Source organism: Aspergillus stella-maris (genome assembly GCF_047715825.1).
Source record: "Aspergillus stella-maris strain CBS 113639 unplaced genomic scaffold BDV14scaffold_115, whole genome shotgun sequence".
NCBI classification, from domain to species: domain Eukaryota; kingdom Fungi; phylum Ascomycota; class Eurotiomycetes; order Eurotiales; family Aspergillaceae; genus Aspergillus; species Aspergillus stella-maris.
In genome coordinates, this window is record NW_027396909.1 from 18,038 (window position 1) to 34,110 (window position 16,073).

Here is a 16,073-nt window from a genome sequence, read left to right on the forward strand (position 1 = left end):
GATTCAGATCCAACAACTTTTAAAAGGACAGCTCCCGGCCCACCAGCTCTTTCTTGCAAATTACTGCCAAAGCTGCCCTTATGGCTTGGATGTACAGCTTGATGGTAATAGCATGAGAGGGACGGGGCCAGATGGGGTTTTGCAAAAAGTCGCCATGGCATCGTAAGGGTGCTTGAAGGCTAGATAAACATTGTTGCACGGTGTAGACCAGCCAAAGTCTCTCACTCGAGTCGTGGATATATTAATCGGTGCTAACAGCTGGTTTGATGCCAACAACCCACGGGTCTATCTCAGTGCCAATAAACTACGCTCGATTCCTGGCCGAGAGGTACGTGAAATACGATAGTAGTTGTATTAGAACGGTACTACAGACAAAAAGCAAGGCCATCGATGAGATCCTGAGCAACGACATCAATGCCCCCCGCCGCCGAATCCTCAATCCCGAATCCGAGATACAGCACATCGTCCAGGAAGCCATGATACCCCTGCCCGTGCGCCTTCCAGCTAATCGACGTCACGTATATCATCTCACTCTCGAGCAGCTTAACTCTACGCATCGCTTCAGCCGACTGGCCTGGCGAACTCTGCTGCTGCTGCGATGACAGCGGTAGTGGAGGTGGAGGAGGTGGTGTTCTGCGGCCAGCAATCCACAGTGGCTTCGCCGAAACGCCGTGAACCTCAAACGGGAACACGCCGCGGAACAGCATCGCATAAGGCTCATACGTGCTGTGGAGCTTGTGGAAGGTCTTGTGCTGGAAGATCGTTAGCACGAAGGTGTTGTCGGGCCCGGTGACACAGGACGCGTCCGCGCGCGCGCATAGTGTGATGCTTAATGCGTTTGTCGCTTGATGGATTGACTCGGAGTGGTCGGCTCCCACCAGGGTCGCTGCATCCGGTGAGGTAGAGGAAGAAGATGAGGAGGAGCTGAAGGCTCTAGGCAGAGGAGGCAAGAGTTGCTGCAAACATGCAGTGTCCGCATCCGCGGCAAGAGGCGCCAGATCTGGGCCGACGGAGCCGTCTGACTCGAGGCGCGCGAACATGCGGGTCGGCGAGATCTCGTAATGAACGTAGCTGTGCCCGTCCGCATCCCAGAAGACGAACCAATTCTTCTCGACGGGGCGGTATGCACGCGGGCGCTGGAGCTCGGTCGGCTCGCGGAATCGGCCGCCGTGGTCGTTGATCGTATCCAGGCCCCAGTCGACGAGGAGGCGGAAGTCGAGCATCCACTGCCCGAAACAGGTGAAGCGGGAGGTTGAGCCATAAATTGTGTACGGGCCGGACGGCCCGTAGAAGACTCGCGCGTCGTGCGGGCCAATACTGAGGGTGAAAAAGGCCGTGTCGCCTGTGCATTTGGTGCTGTCGCTCGGGGTTGCGGCGATGGGGAGGATGAGAGGTGGGTTGGTGCAGCGGAGGGTCTGAACCCCCCCGTCTCTGGCCCTGGGGGGCACAAAGGTAGCGGTACAGACTAACTCTGCGAACCAGAGTCGCGGTTCATCTCCCTTCCGTGGCTCGTGAAGCTGCGCAGTCACAATCCAACTCCTGTTGTCGTCCGGGTGAGGGATTATGCTGGGGTTTATGGCACGGTGGGTGCCGAAGTCAATGGAGAAGTAGCCAGCGTCCGGGGAGAATCCAGACTGTAGCACTTGGTGAGTGGTGGACATGTCCACCTGTGGCGCTACATGTTTGGGTGGCAGTGACGCCCAGGATGCGTGGTACAATTGATAGCTGAATAGTACAAGGGAGACCATAAAGATGGCCCCGACTAAAGAGAACCATTTCACTGATAGTTTTGCTAACATATTGGAAGGAAAGGTCAGAAAGCAGTCAATCGAGTGATTGCCAGCTGGACTACAACGCATCCCTACCCATGCTTTGCAGCCGCGTTATCTTGGTCAAGTTATCGGTAAACCCGGAGAAGAAAAAAAAAACAAAGCCCTGGATTCCCGCAGAAAGAAGAAAGACCCCCACGCAAACCCAACCCCCGACAGGGAGAGACGACGCGACCATGCGCATCTAGGAGCCGTTCCGGCTAGGGCGCGCGCGACCTACCCCTACCGATCACACTCCGGCCGTTATCATCATTGGTGGTCTCGTCTCGACCGCTCCTACCGCTAACCACGCCGTCCCTGCCAGGAATTTCGCATACAGCCACGACGCAAATTGGACACTGGGGCCATCCACAACCCGTGTTACCACCTCCGCCAGCCACAGCGTCACCGGCAGCAGTATCAAATGCGGAGCGAGGAAACTCACCTCCATCCCCAGTGGCCCGATGCGAGGCAGAGGGAGCCGGTCTATCCAGCCTGGACATGATGTCGGGTGGGAACCGCGCGCCCAGCCGACGGCCGCGTACAGTCGGTCGCCCAGCACCCAGAGCACAGGCCCATGGACGAGGTAGAACGCAAAGGAGACGCGGCCAAGGTACTGATTGAACGGGTGCTCGAAGAAAGTGCGGAGGCGTGCGATCTGCGCGACGGACGCCACGAGCAAGGTGGCGGCCCAGAAGAGATAGAACCATTTGTAGTCGAAGACGGCTTGCGGTTTTAGCACCGCGAGGTAGCGCCAGCCGGGGGAGTCCCGCAGGATCTTGATGTCTGAGCTGTGGGACGGAACACCGCCGAGGTAGATGCTGGTCGCGAAAAGGGCGTAGAATATGGGCTTCTTCCATGGGCGAAGTTTATTGAGGATGGCGGGCGACTCGTCCAGCCGTGCGGCAAGGTCGAACTCGCACAGCAGTGTCCCGGCGACGAACAGAGCGCAGAACCACCCGTCCGCAATATACAGAAAGTAAAATATCAGGAGCAGATAGCCGCACAGGCGTGGCCCTGTCCGTATCCGCGAGAATGCGAGCAGGACCGTGTAGACGGTGATGGATCCGCGAAACTCGACCGGGATCGACCAGGCGTGGAAATTGTAGGAGAACCAGGGATCACCCCCGCCGCGAAACACGAAGCTGAAATTCTTGAATTCGGCGTACCAGTTCCACAGCTCCGCGCGATACGTCGCCTGGGTCTCCGGAACGGCCCTGATGTGGAACAGATGCAGGATTGTCATGTAGCTGAACGTCGTGCCAATCACAGGCAGATACAGTCGCAACCAGCGTCGAAACATCGCCGACGCGAGATTGTCTCCAAGCCCCTCCAAGTCTCCGCTCTGGATGAGCGCGAGCGGCTTCGCAGCAAGGACGTAACCGGACAGCACGAAGAAGACACTGACGGCGAAATGGCCGCCGGAGAAGAGCGTGCGCACGCCGGGGAGACACGCAAAGTAGTACTGCCCATTGTAGCCGTACGCATTCTCGAAGATGCCCTCTGCTCCGGCGCCGTCGTGAGCCCACAGCTGGTGATGTCCCCAATATACCATCAGCGCAGCGAACCCGCGTAGGCCGTCGAGGTAGGCAGTCCGCTTACTCGCTGGCTTCTCCCCAGCTGAGCTTGGTGCACGCTCAGGAAGCCCAAAGTGCCGCATGGGGGTCGAAGCCAAGTGCAGTCGCATCACTGGCGATAATGATCTATGCACCAGAGATATTATCAGAATAAGGAATTCGTCAGTTAAAAAGAAAAACAGCGATCGAGCGGAGGAGGCAACAGTGATGCATAGGGGGTTTAGGTCCGCCCGTCGTGCGGCCGCCGTCGATATCCGGTCTCGGAAAATGGACCCTGGTCGTCGCCCATCGCGGCCTCGGTCTCTGAAATCACGCGTAACCCAAAGATAACGAATCCCAATACGCAGTCCAAGACTTCAGGATATGTGGGACTGCGGGGGTGCCTGGAGTTGCAAGCCTAGGGTTCCTTCCACCGTCTGCAAGATTAACCCGGGGCTATTCCTCGGCACCATCGCTTAGCCTACTCGACCTCCTCGCTATGCATTTCTTTTCCACCGATTGATTCACCTTCACGAGCCCCAGCCCACATCCATACCCATGATCCTTCCCCCATGGGGTCGACTACCCTCCCGCGGCGAGCGCGCAAGCTTCTCGCCGGATGTCTCACAACACTCGTCCTATTGTCCGTCTCTTTCATTGACAACATGCACGGGCTTCGTGAAGGCCCAGGAAACCAATACCCAGGCAGCAGCAGCAGCAGCAGCAGCCGGTGGAACTCGGTGCAGTTCCCAAAAAAAATGTGGCAGATCTGGAAGACCGACCCGCTGGCGTTTGAGGAGCGAGACCTGAAAATGGCCCGCAGCTGGACCTCAAAGAATCAGGGCTACCGCTACGAAGTCCTGACTGACCAGCACGACATCCACTACGTGCAGACGCATTTCGGACCGAAGGGGTTCAACCGGCCGGACATCGTGGAGACATACTGTGCGCTGCAGGCGAGAATTATCAAAGCGGACCTGCTTCGCTACCTGGTCATGTACGTGGAAGGCGGCGTATACGCCGACATCGATGTCGAGGCCCTCAAGCCCATCGAGCGCTTCATCCCCGACCGCTACGACGAGCAGGACGTCGACATGGTCATTGGCGTGGAGATTGACGAGCCAAACTTTCGCGACCACCCGATCCTCGGCCAGAAGTCGCAATCCTTCTGCCAGTGGACGTTCATGTGCAAACCACAGCTGCCCGTCATGCTGCAGCTCGCCGACAACATCCTCGCATGGCTACACGAGCTCTCCGTAAAGCAAGGGAAGCCGATCTCCGAGCTCGAAATGGACTTTGACGACGTAATCACGGGCACTGGGCCGTCGGCATTCACGAGCGCGGTGTTGGCGGAGATGAACCGGGTGGTGCGGATGGAGGCCGCCGCCGCCGCCGCCGTGCTGACGGGCGACGATGTTATTACGTGGAACACCTTCCACGACATGGCTGAGTCCAAGCTTGTTGGCGGGTTTCTAGTTCTCACCGTCGAGGCGTTCGCTGCTGGACAGGGTCATTCGGATTCTGGGAACCACAACGCTCGCACGGCACTGGTACGGCATCATTACCATGCGTCAGGGTGGCCGAGCAAACACCCGCGCTACAAACATCCAATCTACGGGGAAGTGGAGCAATGCAACTGGAATCGGCAGTGTGTCCGGGAGTGGGACGAGAACACGGCTGCCTTTGCAGCGCTGTCCCCGGAGGAACAGGAGAGACATGTTGCGCTGAAGCATGCAGCGGACGAGGAGGAGAGACAGCGGATTGCAGCAGAGGAGGATCGGGAACGAGCAGAGCAGGACAGAAGAGAGAAGGAAGCAGCTGCATCAGAGGCGGAATTAAAGGCCAGCCTGGACAGCTTCAGACAACAGTAGACTGTTAGGCATAGTAAATAAGACGGCTTTTATGAAGTGAATCTGTCTCCGTTTGAAACGTTCCGACCAGAGGAGCTCATCTAATAAGCTAATAAAGTAGGCAAGCAGGAGGTAAGGCAGTATACAGAAAATTTCAGTCCACGTGAGTTTTTATGCATTTGTTCAAATAGGCCTCCATACCCCTGGGGGCCATTTAGCTTTAGACGAGCCGACCCGCACCCTCTATAACCGCGCCATCTCCTTTCCAACCACCCTCACTGACGGATCAGGAACGCCGACTCATCACCCAACCCCCACCACAGGAGGATGAGAATACCCTGTGCCGAAATGCATGCGGGCTATCTATGGATGAGCTCGTCGCTAAAGCTATTAACAGCAACAGCAACAACAACAATGATGATGATGATGATGATGATGATGATGATGGCCCGAGAACCAGCCACAGCCTGAGCCTAACCCTCCCACTAAGCCACGAAGAAGCCAGGCTTCTAAGAGCCGGTGTGATTGACGTGGTCCAGAACCAATGATTCAAAATCCTGTCCGAGGTGGCGCCCCTCAGCCCCGAGGACCGGGACCTCAAAGACAGAGCTATGCAAGCAGCGACGACGGACGATATCAGGGTCGCTAAACAGGTGGCGTGGCGGGTTTGGGGGAAGTGGAGGAGCGCGCGGGACACCGCGGCTGAAACGTTAAATGCCGACGATGTTAGGAATATTAAGGTGGCGAGTAAGGCTCCGTGGCAGGAGCATGTATTACAATCCAGTTCGACGTCAGCTGAAGCAGGGGGTCGCTTTGGCCTAGTGGTATTCTACCACGAAAAAGAAAACAAAGAAGCAGGGGGGAAAGCTGTCTCTCCTCGTACAAATCCCAAATAAGAACGGTCATATACCACTCCCTGCACTATTCGCCCTCGCTGGTCAAAGACGAGAACCCGGTTCGCCCTGCACTGGGTTGATGTTCCTAGTCTTACTGCCTCAGCCTCAGATGGTGATAATATTGATATTGACAACATGGGCCCGACCGCACTCCATCGCAGATTCAGCAGAATGTTGCCGAATAAATACCTTCCTTTACCTGGATGAAGAGACGTTCGACTCGCGTGAGACGGCGAGGCCGTTTTCTCTGGTTAGCTGAACCTGAATCCGAACCTCAGTCATCGACCGCAACAGAGCCAGGGCCTGGGACTGCAGATTTCCAACCCTTGAAAGTCTCGATCAAGCACATCGCCCCGACGTTATTTGCAAGGCTCATCCAACGCGATCTCTAAGGCGAGGCGAGACGGAATCCCTACCGGCATACCTCGGAGCTGAGCAAATTGCATGCCCCTACGGCGTTGGATGTAAGGTATGGAGGGGATGGTATTTGGCCGCCGCCTTCGAGACTTCAGTAACTAATTGTACTCCTTAACTGATTACTTGGTATGTAGAGGTAGCAATATCGACATCGCCGATCTTACCTAGCCGCCGCCATACTCATCCCATCTGTAGCCATGTAGCCATGTAGGTATATCTAATATGTCAATTATTCGCATCCCCATAACAATTATAATAACCCGGCCACAGCCCACTACAATCCTCATTCAGCGCTGGATTCCAACTATACAAGTTATCCAGGGTGACCCCATTATCCGCGGCGATATCATAGCAGCTGTCTCCGTTCACACAGTAGAATGATTCACAACCACTTACCATCCCCGCTTGGGTGGGTGTTGGTGTTTCGACTGCCCCTTTCGTCGTTGTCGTCGTCGTCGTCGTCGTGTGGTCCAACCTGGTATACTCCCCCTAGTTATTCGGGAACGCTGTCGGAAGTAGATGGTAATTCCGGCGGTTCTAAAATTATACGTAGCGTTCTGGTTGACTATCGGATTGTATATAGTTCAACAGATCCCACAGCAAAGAAATATTGAGCAAGTCAAGTTGCTGTGGGCTCTGACTAGCCCTGGCGCACATGCCTAACAACATATCTCAGTAGCTGAATATGAGACAGCGCAGGAAACGTCCCAGATCCTAGAGTACTATCTTTACTAACGGCTGACGCTGGTTACCCTGTCAGTCAATCATCCTTAGAGGGCACTTCGACGAAGTAGTGCAAGCGAGATTATGTATGAAGGATTCCCCGCTGCATCAGAGATAGTTTCAGCCTAGAATATCCAGGATTTCTAAACTTCTCACGAGGCGATCTGAAATTCATCTCTTACCACTTATTCTATAGAGAATTTTTGAGTCAGTCTTCCCGGATGCAGCAGACTTCGACTACTATGCGCATGCTATGGTTATTCTAGACTTTAGGTATATCTGGTAAGTGTATACCATACGAGACAGAGGCCATCTAGCCTTTCTAGCCTACCTTAGTCAGAAATTCCAGTCTATTCGCTCTTTCATCTATCTCGTATGTTAAACTTTGGGCTTCCTTGCTTTACTTTCGAGGTGCAAGCGGATAGATATCAAAGCAAGGAGCAACTATCAACTGAAAGACTAAGCCTCTAAACAGGAACAGGTAAAGCTGAAAGCAGTCGATAGAAATGCCCCTCCCGTACCAGTCCAGTCTTTGCCCATGGACTCGTCTGGTGCTGCAATTCAATGCCAGGCATGACAGGATAGGACGGCGGATTTGGTGACTGCCTACCCACCTAGTCAGTACGGGTACCTACCTCTGCCTTTTTATCTCGGCCTCGGGCTCAATGTCTTTAAATGAGCGTCTGCTTCTTCTTCTTCTTTTTCTTCTTTTTCTCCTTTCTTTGTCGTTCCTGCCGGCGTAGTGTGACTATTACCTTTTCCTTTCTCTAGTCTCATTTCCTTCAAAGAATGATAGATATCGAGTCCCATCTGTAAGATCTAGCTTCCCTTCAATTCTCTCGAAAACACCCTTTTTGCTAATTCAACAGAGACCTGAGTAGTCCATGACCGAGTATCCCCGAGACTAATCAAACTTGTACCAGTAAAGCATGAGACCTTGCTCGTATATCACCCAAACTCTATACTTACCTTACAACAACTAGTCTCTCCAGTAGACTTTTGGGCTCACTGTGGTCAACGTCCGGTGTCCCTAATCCTGGGACAAACAAAATACTCTGTACGGTACAGGGCCCCTCGTTGAGAGGCATATCCTGATGTAACGCTGCGCAATAAGTAGCCATGAAGCGGGTATAAAGGGTGTCTGAAATGCCGAGCGTATGTGCGGTGGCGGGCATGGAGATGCACAGGGCAGGACAGAAATATCACGAGCCAAACACTAAAATAAAAAAAAAGAAGCTCCGAGCGATACCCAGCCTTGCATGTATCTATTGCTTTAAGTGTCGCATGATCTAGAAATTGGTACTATGCTGAGATGCGGAGGTCTAGGTATGGACTATGGATATGGTAGGTAGGGTTGAGGCGGGCGGGCATATGCATCGCATTGGATCACGAACAAGATAATTTATGACTTGACTTGAAAGATAAAGTCTAACTATCAGACTATGGGATTCTAAATACATTGATCTGATCTAAATAATGAGACGATCTATCCGCGTCAAGAGTGGCGGTATCTTAAAGATTGAATTTGCGGTGCTGCGGTTTACTGTTGGTAGCACAAATATATATTGCGCCATCTCACACAACCGCAAGACTGATATTTAGGCTACGCCGCAGAACTCACAACCAGAGAAGGTTCAATCTTCTACGAGAATACTGATTCAATGTAAGGTTTCTTATTATTCATTATCAAGAGTTTATTGATCATCGAGCATTCTACATCGAGCTCTCAGTTGAATCTCAACGTAGATTACCCGTGATGCATCTCGAGGGTCCGTCCATCCCGACAACAGACTACGGGAAAAGAGGTACTCTCGAAACTACGCGAACCTACGCGAAACTTGAGTCTACCCCTCATAGCTCGACGAGGCATGGAGAGTAAACCACTTACCTTGAATCGACCGATCGCGTATATTCAACTCACGGATACCCCCTTCGAGGATACCGAACAAGGTAACCTCGTACGAAGTCGAGACCTCGATCTTGGTTCCCAGCACCCCCAACGCCGAGCAGAGCCGAGCGAAGCCCTATCTCAACGACTGGCGGTCGACAGCCAACAAACAATTTGTCGAAGTCCAGGATCCGATCCGGAAGGCTGTGCGATGGCGCGGCTGCGCGCTCTAGACTGTATGGCGTCTGGCGAAGCAAACAAAGAAGATCGATCCAGGCCTCGAGTCAGGGCCGAGAATTGAGAAGGTCAGGAGTCAGGGATAGCTGCAGAGTGGCGCCTGCTTTATCCATTGACCTCTTTTCCAAATACCTGACCACAAGGTACGGCTTACGGCGATCCTTTGTGGTGGCATTGTTGATTCATTGTCCATTGAAGGCCTCCATTCTTCCAACATGGAGATAGACGGCTGTCAGCTGGAAGGAGCTAAGAAAGAATAATGTCGGAGCATATGCCAGGCGTGGATGTGATTGATTCAGCTGCGAGTTGATCACATCGCACGTGAGGCCAATAGCCAAGTGGGCTGTCAGCGTCAACAAGAACCTGCAGCTTGGGGTGCTGATTGGCTGCGGAAAAACAAATCGCGGTGAAAACCGAGCGCGGACTCCACGAGTCACGGCCCGGAGTCTGGCGCGGAAGCGAAAGAGGAGGAACGCTGCAAAAAGCAAACATTTCTGCACAATCTGATTCTGGGTTTCTCCGGGTGCAGATGCCAGATGCCAGATGCCAACCGTGGCAGTTTCCCCTCTGCAGGCGCAGTCTGCAGACCAGGGTTCGTGCGGGGATTCTGCTTCAGAATTGGACTGCAATAGGGTGGGATTGGTTGATTATGGAATTGTTTGCCTGTCGGATGTGCAGTGACAGCTTGCATAAGGTCGCTCGCACCGCAGTCCGATTTCGGGATTCCGGTGTTTGCTTTTTTTTTTCGCACTCCTTTTGTTGGTAACTTGGTGGGTTCACCTTGACCGATCCTTCTAAATCTAGAGGAAGTCCCCTCGGAACTATCTCGCGTTGCGGTGGAGGTCGTAGCGGAAAAAAATGGCGGAGTTTGAAGTCGCTCGGGTCGGCAATTATACAAGGCAGTTCTGAAGTCGCAAAGAGCAGAGACTGTTCCCTTGACAGACTGCATGCGTCTGCATTTGTATCTGCAATGCACCATGGTGCATCGCACAAGTCAATTGTTTGTCAGACTGATTAGGCAGGCAGGCAGTCTCTGCCTTTTACTATGTTTGCAACCAAGGCATCGAAGCTTGACAGCAAGGTTTATGACGGTGTGATCGATGTGGCTAATTTGCAAGGGCTCATGATTGGACACCATCAAAGGCAAGAAATCCCTGCACATCACCTGGAACCGCGGCCTGGTATTCGTGCATTGAGATTGGGATTCCCACTGGGAGACAGCAGGGGTATTTCAAGGCAGGGCGCTTAAGCATAGCGGAACCGACTACTAGATTCGTGCCTGCCATGCGGAAGTTGCAGAAGCAAGGATTGAGACAGGGGTTGATTGGATAATCTTCTCCCAATGATACTGGGCAGAGGGTGGGCGCAGCCATGATTGCATAGCTTCGATACTGGTAGACCGACAATTTCTCTTGCAGCGGAGTTGGGTAAAGGGTGAGAGGGGGTGTCGGTGATGAGGCGTCGGTCTGTTTCCGAAGATTGTCATCATGGGCCTGGTCATCGACATCCGATCAGGAAGGCTGGGACTAGAACATGCCAGATTATGCCAGGGTGGTTGACGGACTGAGGCCTTGAAGGATATCGCGGTAAATGCTCCTCAAGTTGGCCGATATAATTCTCGACCTGGAAATCTATGACCAATAGGAAGGAAGCCGGAATGCTCTGTTTTCACCTAAATGGTACTAAGGCGTGTTTCCCAGTTGCTCTGGTTCCATTATTCTTCAACCTGAATCCGCGATGTGGTTCTTGATCGTAGTCGCGCAAATCTCGCTAGATATATTTTTGTTCGGCATTCACGGGTGCGCTACTGGCTCGTGCCTTAGGAGCTGCAGATATCCACAAGAACCCACAATATTTGATGGGGACTCGATCTGTCGACCTGACGAAACTGCACACCGCGCGAAGCCAGGAAGTCTTTGTCATACTGGGTCGACGACGGGCGAGAGTGTGGGAATCGGCGCGTGCATTTCTGCTTTGAAGGTCCACTATAGGGCTCCTATGCATGCTTAGCCACAATCTAAACTGGCGGATCTGTATAGGATCCAGGAGCTCAAGGTGTTCAGGGGGGAAACTTCCTGGAAACTTACTAGACAACGGCACAGGCCGAGGCGGAAACACAGCACGCTTTTAGCCAAGATACAAGTGAGCACCGCAGTGACATTTACCACAGCTTAGAGAAGCTAAGGAGTAGTGTCTTTGAAGTCGCATCGAGGGAATCGACGATCAAAGTTACCCGGTTCCCCGGCATCAAACAAGCTCGTTCACATGGACAAATGCCGATGAAATCGACGAACCATGTGCTCGGAGCCTCGGAGCCACCGTTCGTCCAATAGTGAGATTCCTGATCGTAGTTGGGCCAATGATGCTGGCTGATAGCCTCTTTCCTTTCTGCAGTGGATCTTGTGGAGGAAGAGCGAAACGCACCGTCAGTGGACTCTGAATCTGGATCTCATCCTGCGGTTGGGAAAAGGGTGATCGTGATACTGAAAGTAGCAAACTTGTGGGAAGATCGCGTCTGGACTGCGAAGTCTGGAAGTCGCCCATGACGATAGTTGACGTCGAGAAAGATGGTATCATGGTAGTCTTGGCTTGAACGCGAGAACCTTCCTAAAAGGCTAAAAGGATGATAGGCACGTGCAGTCACCTCTCCTGTGTTGTGCGTTTATGCCTTACTGCCTTACCGTCTTCGCGTTCCTGCCTGGCTGCCCAGACGGTTGCCTTCTCCTGCCTTACTGCCTTACGAGGATGCCGACCCCTGACGACCGTTGCGCTCGAACGCTCCGAATCCCGCATTTTTAATCAATTTAGATTGTGTCCAACGCGGCCGTGGAGCAAACACGGCTCACGCCTCACTGTGCTTTCTCGTCACATTTGTGACTACCGCTGATGCCAATTCCCAAACCGTGCCGTCCCGCTGCTGGCTGTTGAGAACTTGAGAGCCTAAGCAGCTCCTCTGAGTGTTGGCGGGGCTTTCCCGCACCATTCCAGCTGTGATTTGTTGAAGCAGTGTGATATCCTCGGCACTTGCAATGACCCTAAGGGACGATTCAACGAACTGCCGCGAGAAGCATGGTCTAATGGGGGCGGGCTCAGGGATGACGGGGACCATTCAGACAGAGTCGTGACGGCAGGCCAGTGGGAGTGGCCAGCGGGCAAGCTCAACTCCACCATCTTGTTCGTCGTGCGATCACAGGCAGCGAGGATCTCTAAACCCTTTGCGGACAAATGGATGCTTGGCCGACTCGCCCTGAATTCCGTATCGGGCTGCCGAAAACCGGTACCCTCATCTTGTGATTCCGTCCAACGTACCAAAGGTGCGTCGATTGGACTTTCAAGTATATTTGATATCGAGATGCTAGGCTGGGCCAGAAGTACTACCCTGTTGGTTAGCTGACAGAGCGACACAGGCTGTAGCGTGGTTCCTCGTCATGGCCAAGCGCTAATCATGCAGCCTGTCAAACTAAGCTGGCTGCTACTGTAGGCCCGCAGCCAACATCAGGCACGTGCTGTTGTTTTGTACCATTCGCCCAAGGGTGGTTGATGAACTTGGGGAAGTCTTTGCTCGAACCGCAGTTTCTTTGTTCGAAAGGAACCAGGCCAACCCACCACGGCTGGTCCTTGCCTACAACGTTAGCTGATTGTCGTCCAAGATGCACGTTCGAACCTTCTAGTCGTCTCCCTCGGTATTGAAATCACAACAAAGGACTTGCAGCATTATCAACAGGATTGTTCTGCAGGCACTTAAACATGCTTCAATAAATCAACGATCAGGGAGGGGTAGAGCGATCGATCATATCTCATATTCTTTGTTGGACCTTTGTTGCGGCTTAATAGTTCTCTGCCTATGAATCTTAATTGGACATGGGACCGTTGGTGTACCGCCTCAAACGCCACTCTGATAATCCGCCACTCGCACTCGCCGGCTGGACGCCTCTTTTGACAGTGGCATTTGGACTTTGGAGACCTTGAGAAACAAGCGCATTTAGCTTCTGTCAGGCGGCCTGACTCTGAGTCAAGACGGTCGAGACTCAAGGGCTCAAGACCTAAGCTTCTTTGTTCTCGCTCCCCGCCGGTCGCATTTCATATCAACGGGATATGGAAGATGAGTGGGGAATTATCTGGGGATTTATGTACCTTCCTTGAGAGGAAATGGTCGGGCTCTTGTGGATCTTCAACTAATGGCCTCCAAATCCAAGTCCAAGCTCCCAAGACGCGATGGATCTTTGCTCTGCGCTTACCCAAAGCGGAACCGCCTTTGAGACCCTCCATCTCGAAAACACACAGGCTTCACCTCACCGAGAATTCCGTATCCATAGCCCCTGTAGGCTGCAGCCGGCTGATTTCAGTTGCGACGATTTGCCACCAAGACGAGCCGCTGATGCATGGGCGATCAGATCTAGGAACCAGAGAACCGGAACTCGCTATTTGACGACTACAAAGACTGCTGACGTCGGGCAATGACGGTTTATGCGGGGATGGCAGCGCAGCTGGTCAAAGGATGTTGGGTTTGTGAAACCTCATGGCGCAAATCTCATTAAACACGTTCATTGTTCTCAACGGCTTGCCGTTGGAATCTTCTATAGAGCACTGCTTGTTTGGGCCTCCGGCATGATACCCTGGCATCGTCTGTTGAATTACTTCCACGCTTGGAAAAAGCTCCTTCAACAGGTCGGCACTTCGACGCCCGAAAGACGAAGATTTCAAATCGAATAACTGCTCACCGCGCAAACTCCCACCCAATCCAGCCCTGGACTTATCCATCACTATGGCTTCTCGGTTTCAAGTCAATGGAGATATGACGCCTTTTTGCATGATTATGGGGATTTGGCTCGTCAAAGGCGCCTGTTCCAGCAGTCTGGATAGCGACAAGCAGATCGTGCGATGGGTTATGGGGCAGTCTCCAGAGCTCCACCACGCGACTCCATCGTACCCAGCTGCCGGATTAAAGGGTGACCGGGAGTGGAAGAGCTTCTCCAGCGATCAGGGAACAATTGTCCTAAGGCAGTAACATCTGATGCATAAAGTGCATCGTGTTGGCGGATCCAGTCCTTGCATCGTAGATTGCGATTTGCCAGATCCTGAACTATGGATTATGGAACCCAGAAGATGTCACAAAGTCATAGTAGGGACCTTTAGATCTTGTGAGATGGAACCTGCTCAATTCTGGGAAATCAACTCACCGAGATGCATTATGAAAGGTAACGTGACGGGGGATGTTTCACTGAGAACAGAATATATTTATCAGTCAGAGGCAAAGGCTGGACTCAATCTATGGGGTTCGACAAGCTCCAGTGGCAATGTAAGCAAAAAAAAAAAAACAGGCAGAATCTCGATTGCTAATATATTAAATATCTAAGTATAGACGTCGGCAATGGCATGACTGTGACTAAGAAACTATTCAGTACGAAGCTAGGCCATGATTCCATAATCCCTGGACAGATTTGCCTCCGACGACTCCGAGATTTTATTGCAAATGCAACTGAAGAAGGTCACGTAACCATTCTTATTCTCTCCAGGCAGTGCTGTCCCACAGTCCAGACTCCCACTCTTTACTCCCCAAAATTGAGCGCTCTCCAGTTACCAGAGAGACGGACTTTTGGACCCCGGGGGGCGCCATCCGACTGGTCAGACAGCGGTTCTTTGGTACACTACACCACAATAGGCAATTGCCAGTGCAGCTCGACGTATTATTGTCCCCAGCACGACATAAATACGTAAATCTCAAGAAGCTGTCAATTGTCAACCTTGGTCGGGCGTCGATCGCCTATTATTTGGCGTCGGTGCCAGAGACAACAGAGACAATGCTCATCTTGTGATATTAAGACGGAGATTTGCGACCATGGAACAGGTCAGCAATATAATATACTTACATCCCTTTCACCAGAGTCAGCGAGGGGTGCATCGTAGTAATTCCTAGGTAGTAGATGATTTCCACCGAATCAATAGTGGCTTGGCCCAAAAGGAAAATAATCAAAGTTAATTATTCTGGACGGATGGATATCCCGTCTCCGTCTGCTGCGCTAGTTTAGTGCAATAATAATGCCGCGACTTATGCTTCTAGACTATCCCGCTACTGCCAGGCCCCTGTCTGCTGCTGCAGCTGCAGTTCTGCATCTTTGTTGTTGGGTAGTTAGCTGCAGTAGCTGACGAGGAGAATCTGGTAGAATAAATTGAGCCAACAAAAATGACGAATGGTTATGGCAATTGTAATAACAACAACCACGAATCACAACACCAAATGTGATGGCAGATCATCGACCATTCTAGGCGGCGCTAACCAGCTAGCTGCGTGATGCTTTTGTACGGGATTCAGTTCAGAATTCAGATTCAGAGAGAAAGTTAAGTGGAGCGTGGCTAATCTTAGTGCTGCCCGTTTCTGATGCCAATGGTTCACGGTCCATCCAAGTCCCACGGTTCAAGTCCCTGCTCCAGTCTCCAGTCGGTCTCCCCTCCATATTATCACCGCGCCTTCCCTTCCCGTCCGCGCTCCTCGACTTACCTCCTCTACCTTTCTTCCCTCTCTTTCCTCCTTCCTCCCCTCCTCTCCCCTCCCCTCTATACCCCATCCTCAACAGTGAGCTGTGACTGACTCGTCGTCGTCACCTCGAGTCGTTCCTTCATTACTTCTGCTACATCTGCGTTTCATCGCCATCGACTGTCTTGGGCGTCTCGAGGCCCTTGCTTTCTACACCGCGACC

At 52.5% G+C, this 16,073-nt stretch overlaps 5 protein-coding genes across 5 annotated transcripts; 2 read left to right on the forward strand and 3 right to left on the reverse strand.

Moving 5' to 3' along the window:
- Window positions 1-170: 170 nt before the first annotated feature.
- Window positions 171-1,661, reverse strand: BDV14DRAFT_207105 (uncharacterized protein; the record flags this gene model as incomplete). Its single annotated transcript, XM_073775075.1, has 1 exon — window positions 171-1,661. One exon carries the CDS (start codon window positions 1,659-1,661, stop codon window positions 366-368), a length of 1,296 nt encoding a protein of 431 aa, XP_073622026.1. The 3' UTR covers window positions 171-365.
- Window positions 1,662-1,712: 51 nt separating this feature from the next.
- Window positions 1,713-3,808, reverse strand: BDV14DRAFT_207109 (acyltransferase family protein). Its single transcript, XM_073775076.1, has 2 exons — window positions 2,117-3,808; window positions 1,713-1,870 (listed from the first exon to the last, which is right to left on the reverse strand). Exons 1-2 carry the CDS (start codon window positions 3,493-3,495, stop codon window positions 1,849-1,851), a joined length of 1,401 nt encoding a protein of 466 aa, XP_073622027.1. The 5' UTR covers window positions 3,496-3,808; the 3' UTR covers window positions 1,713-1,848.
- A 45-nt stretch (window positions 3,809-3,853) lies between these two features.
- On the forward strand, window positions 3,854-5,235 carry BDV14DRAFT_207111 (glycosyltransferase family 32 protein; the record flags this gene model as incomplete). Its single annotated transcript, XM_073775077.1, has 1 exon — window positions 3,854-5,235. Exon 1 carries the CDS (start codon window positions 3,937-3,939, stop codon window positions 5,233-5,235), a length of 1,299 nt encoding a protein of 432 aa, XP_073622028.1. The 5' UTR covers window positions 3,854-3,936.
- Window positions 5,236-9,623: 4,388 nt separating this feature from the next.
- Window positions 9,624-10,498, reverse strand: BDV14DRAFT_18509 (uncharacterized protein). Its single transcript, XM_073770620.1, has one exon. It carries the CDS (start codon window positions 10,352-10,354, stop codon window positions 9,809-9,811), a length of 546 nt encoding a protein of 181 aa, XP_073622029.1. The 5' UTR covers window positions 10,355-10,498; the 3' UTR covers window positions 9,624-9,808.
- Window positions 10,499-10,997: 499 nt separating this feature from the next.
- Window positions 10,998-11,504, forward strand: BDV14DRAFT_18494 (uncharacterized protein). The gene has a single exon (XM_073770592.1). The coding sequence runs from the start codon at window positions 11,113-11,115 to the stop codon at window positions 11,383-11,385; it is 273 nt and encodes a 90-aa protein (XP_073622030.1). The 5' UTR covers window positions 10,998-11,112; the 3' UTR covers window positions 11,386-11,504.
- The last annotated feature ends 4,569 nt before the right edge of the window (window positions 11,505-16,073 follow it).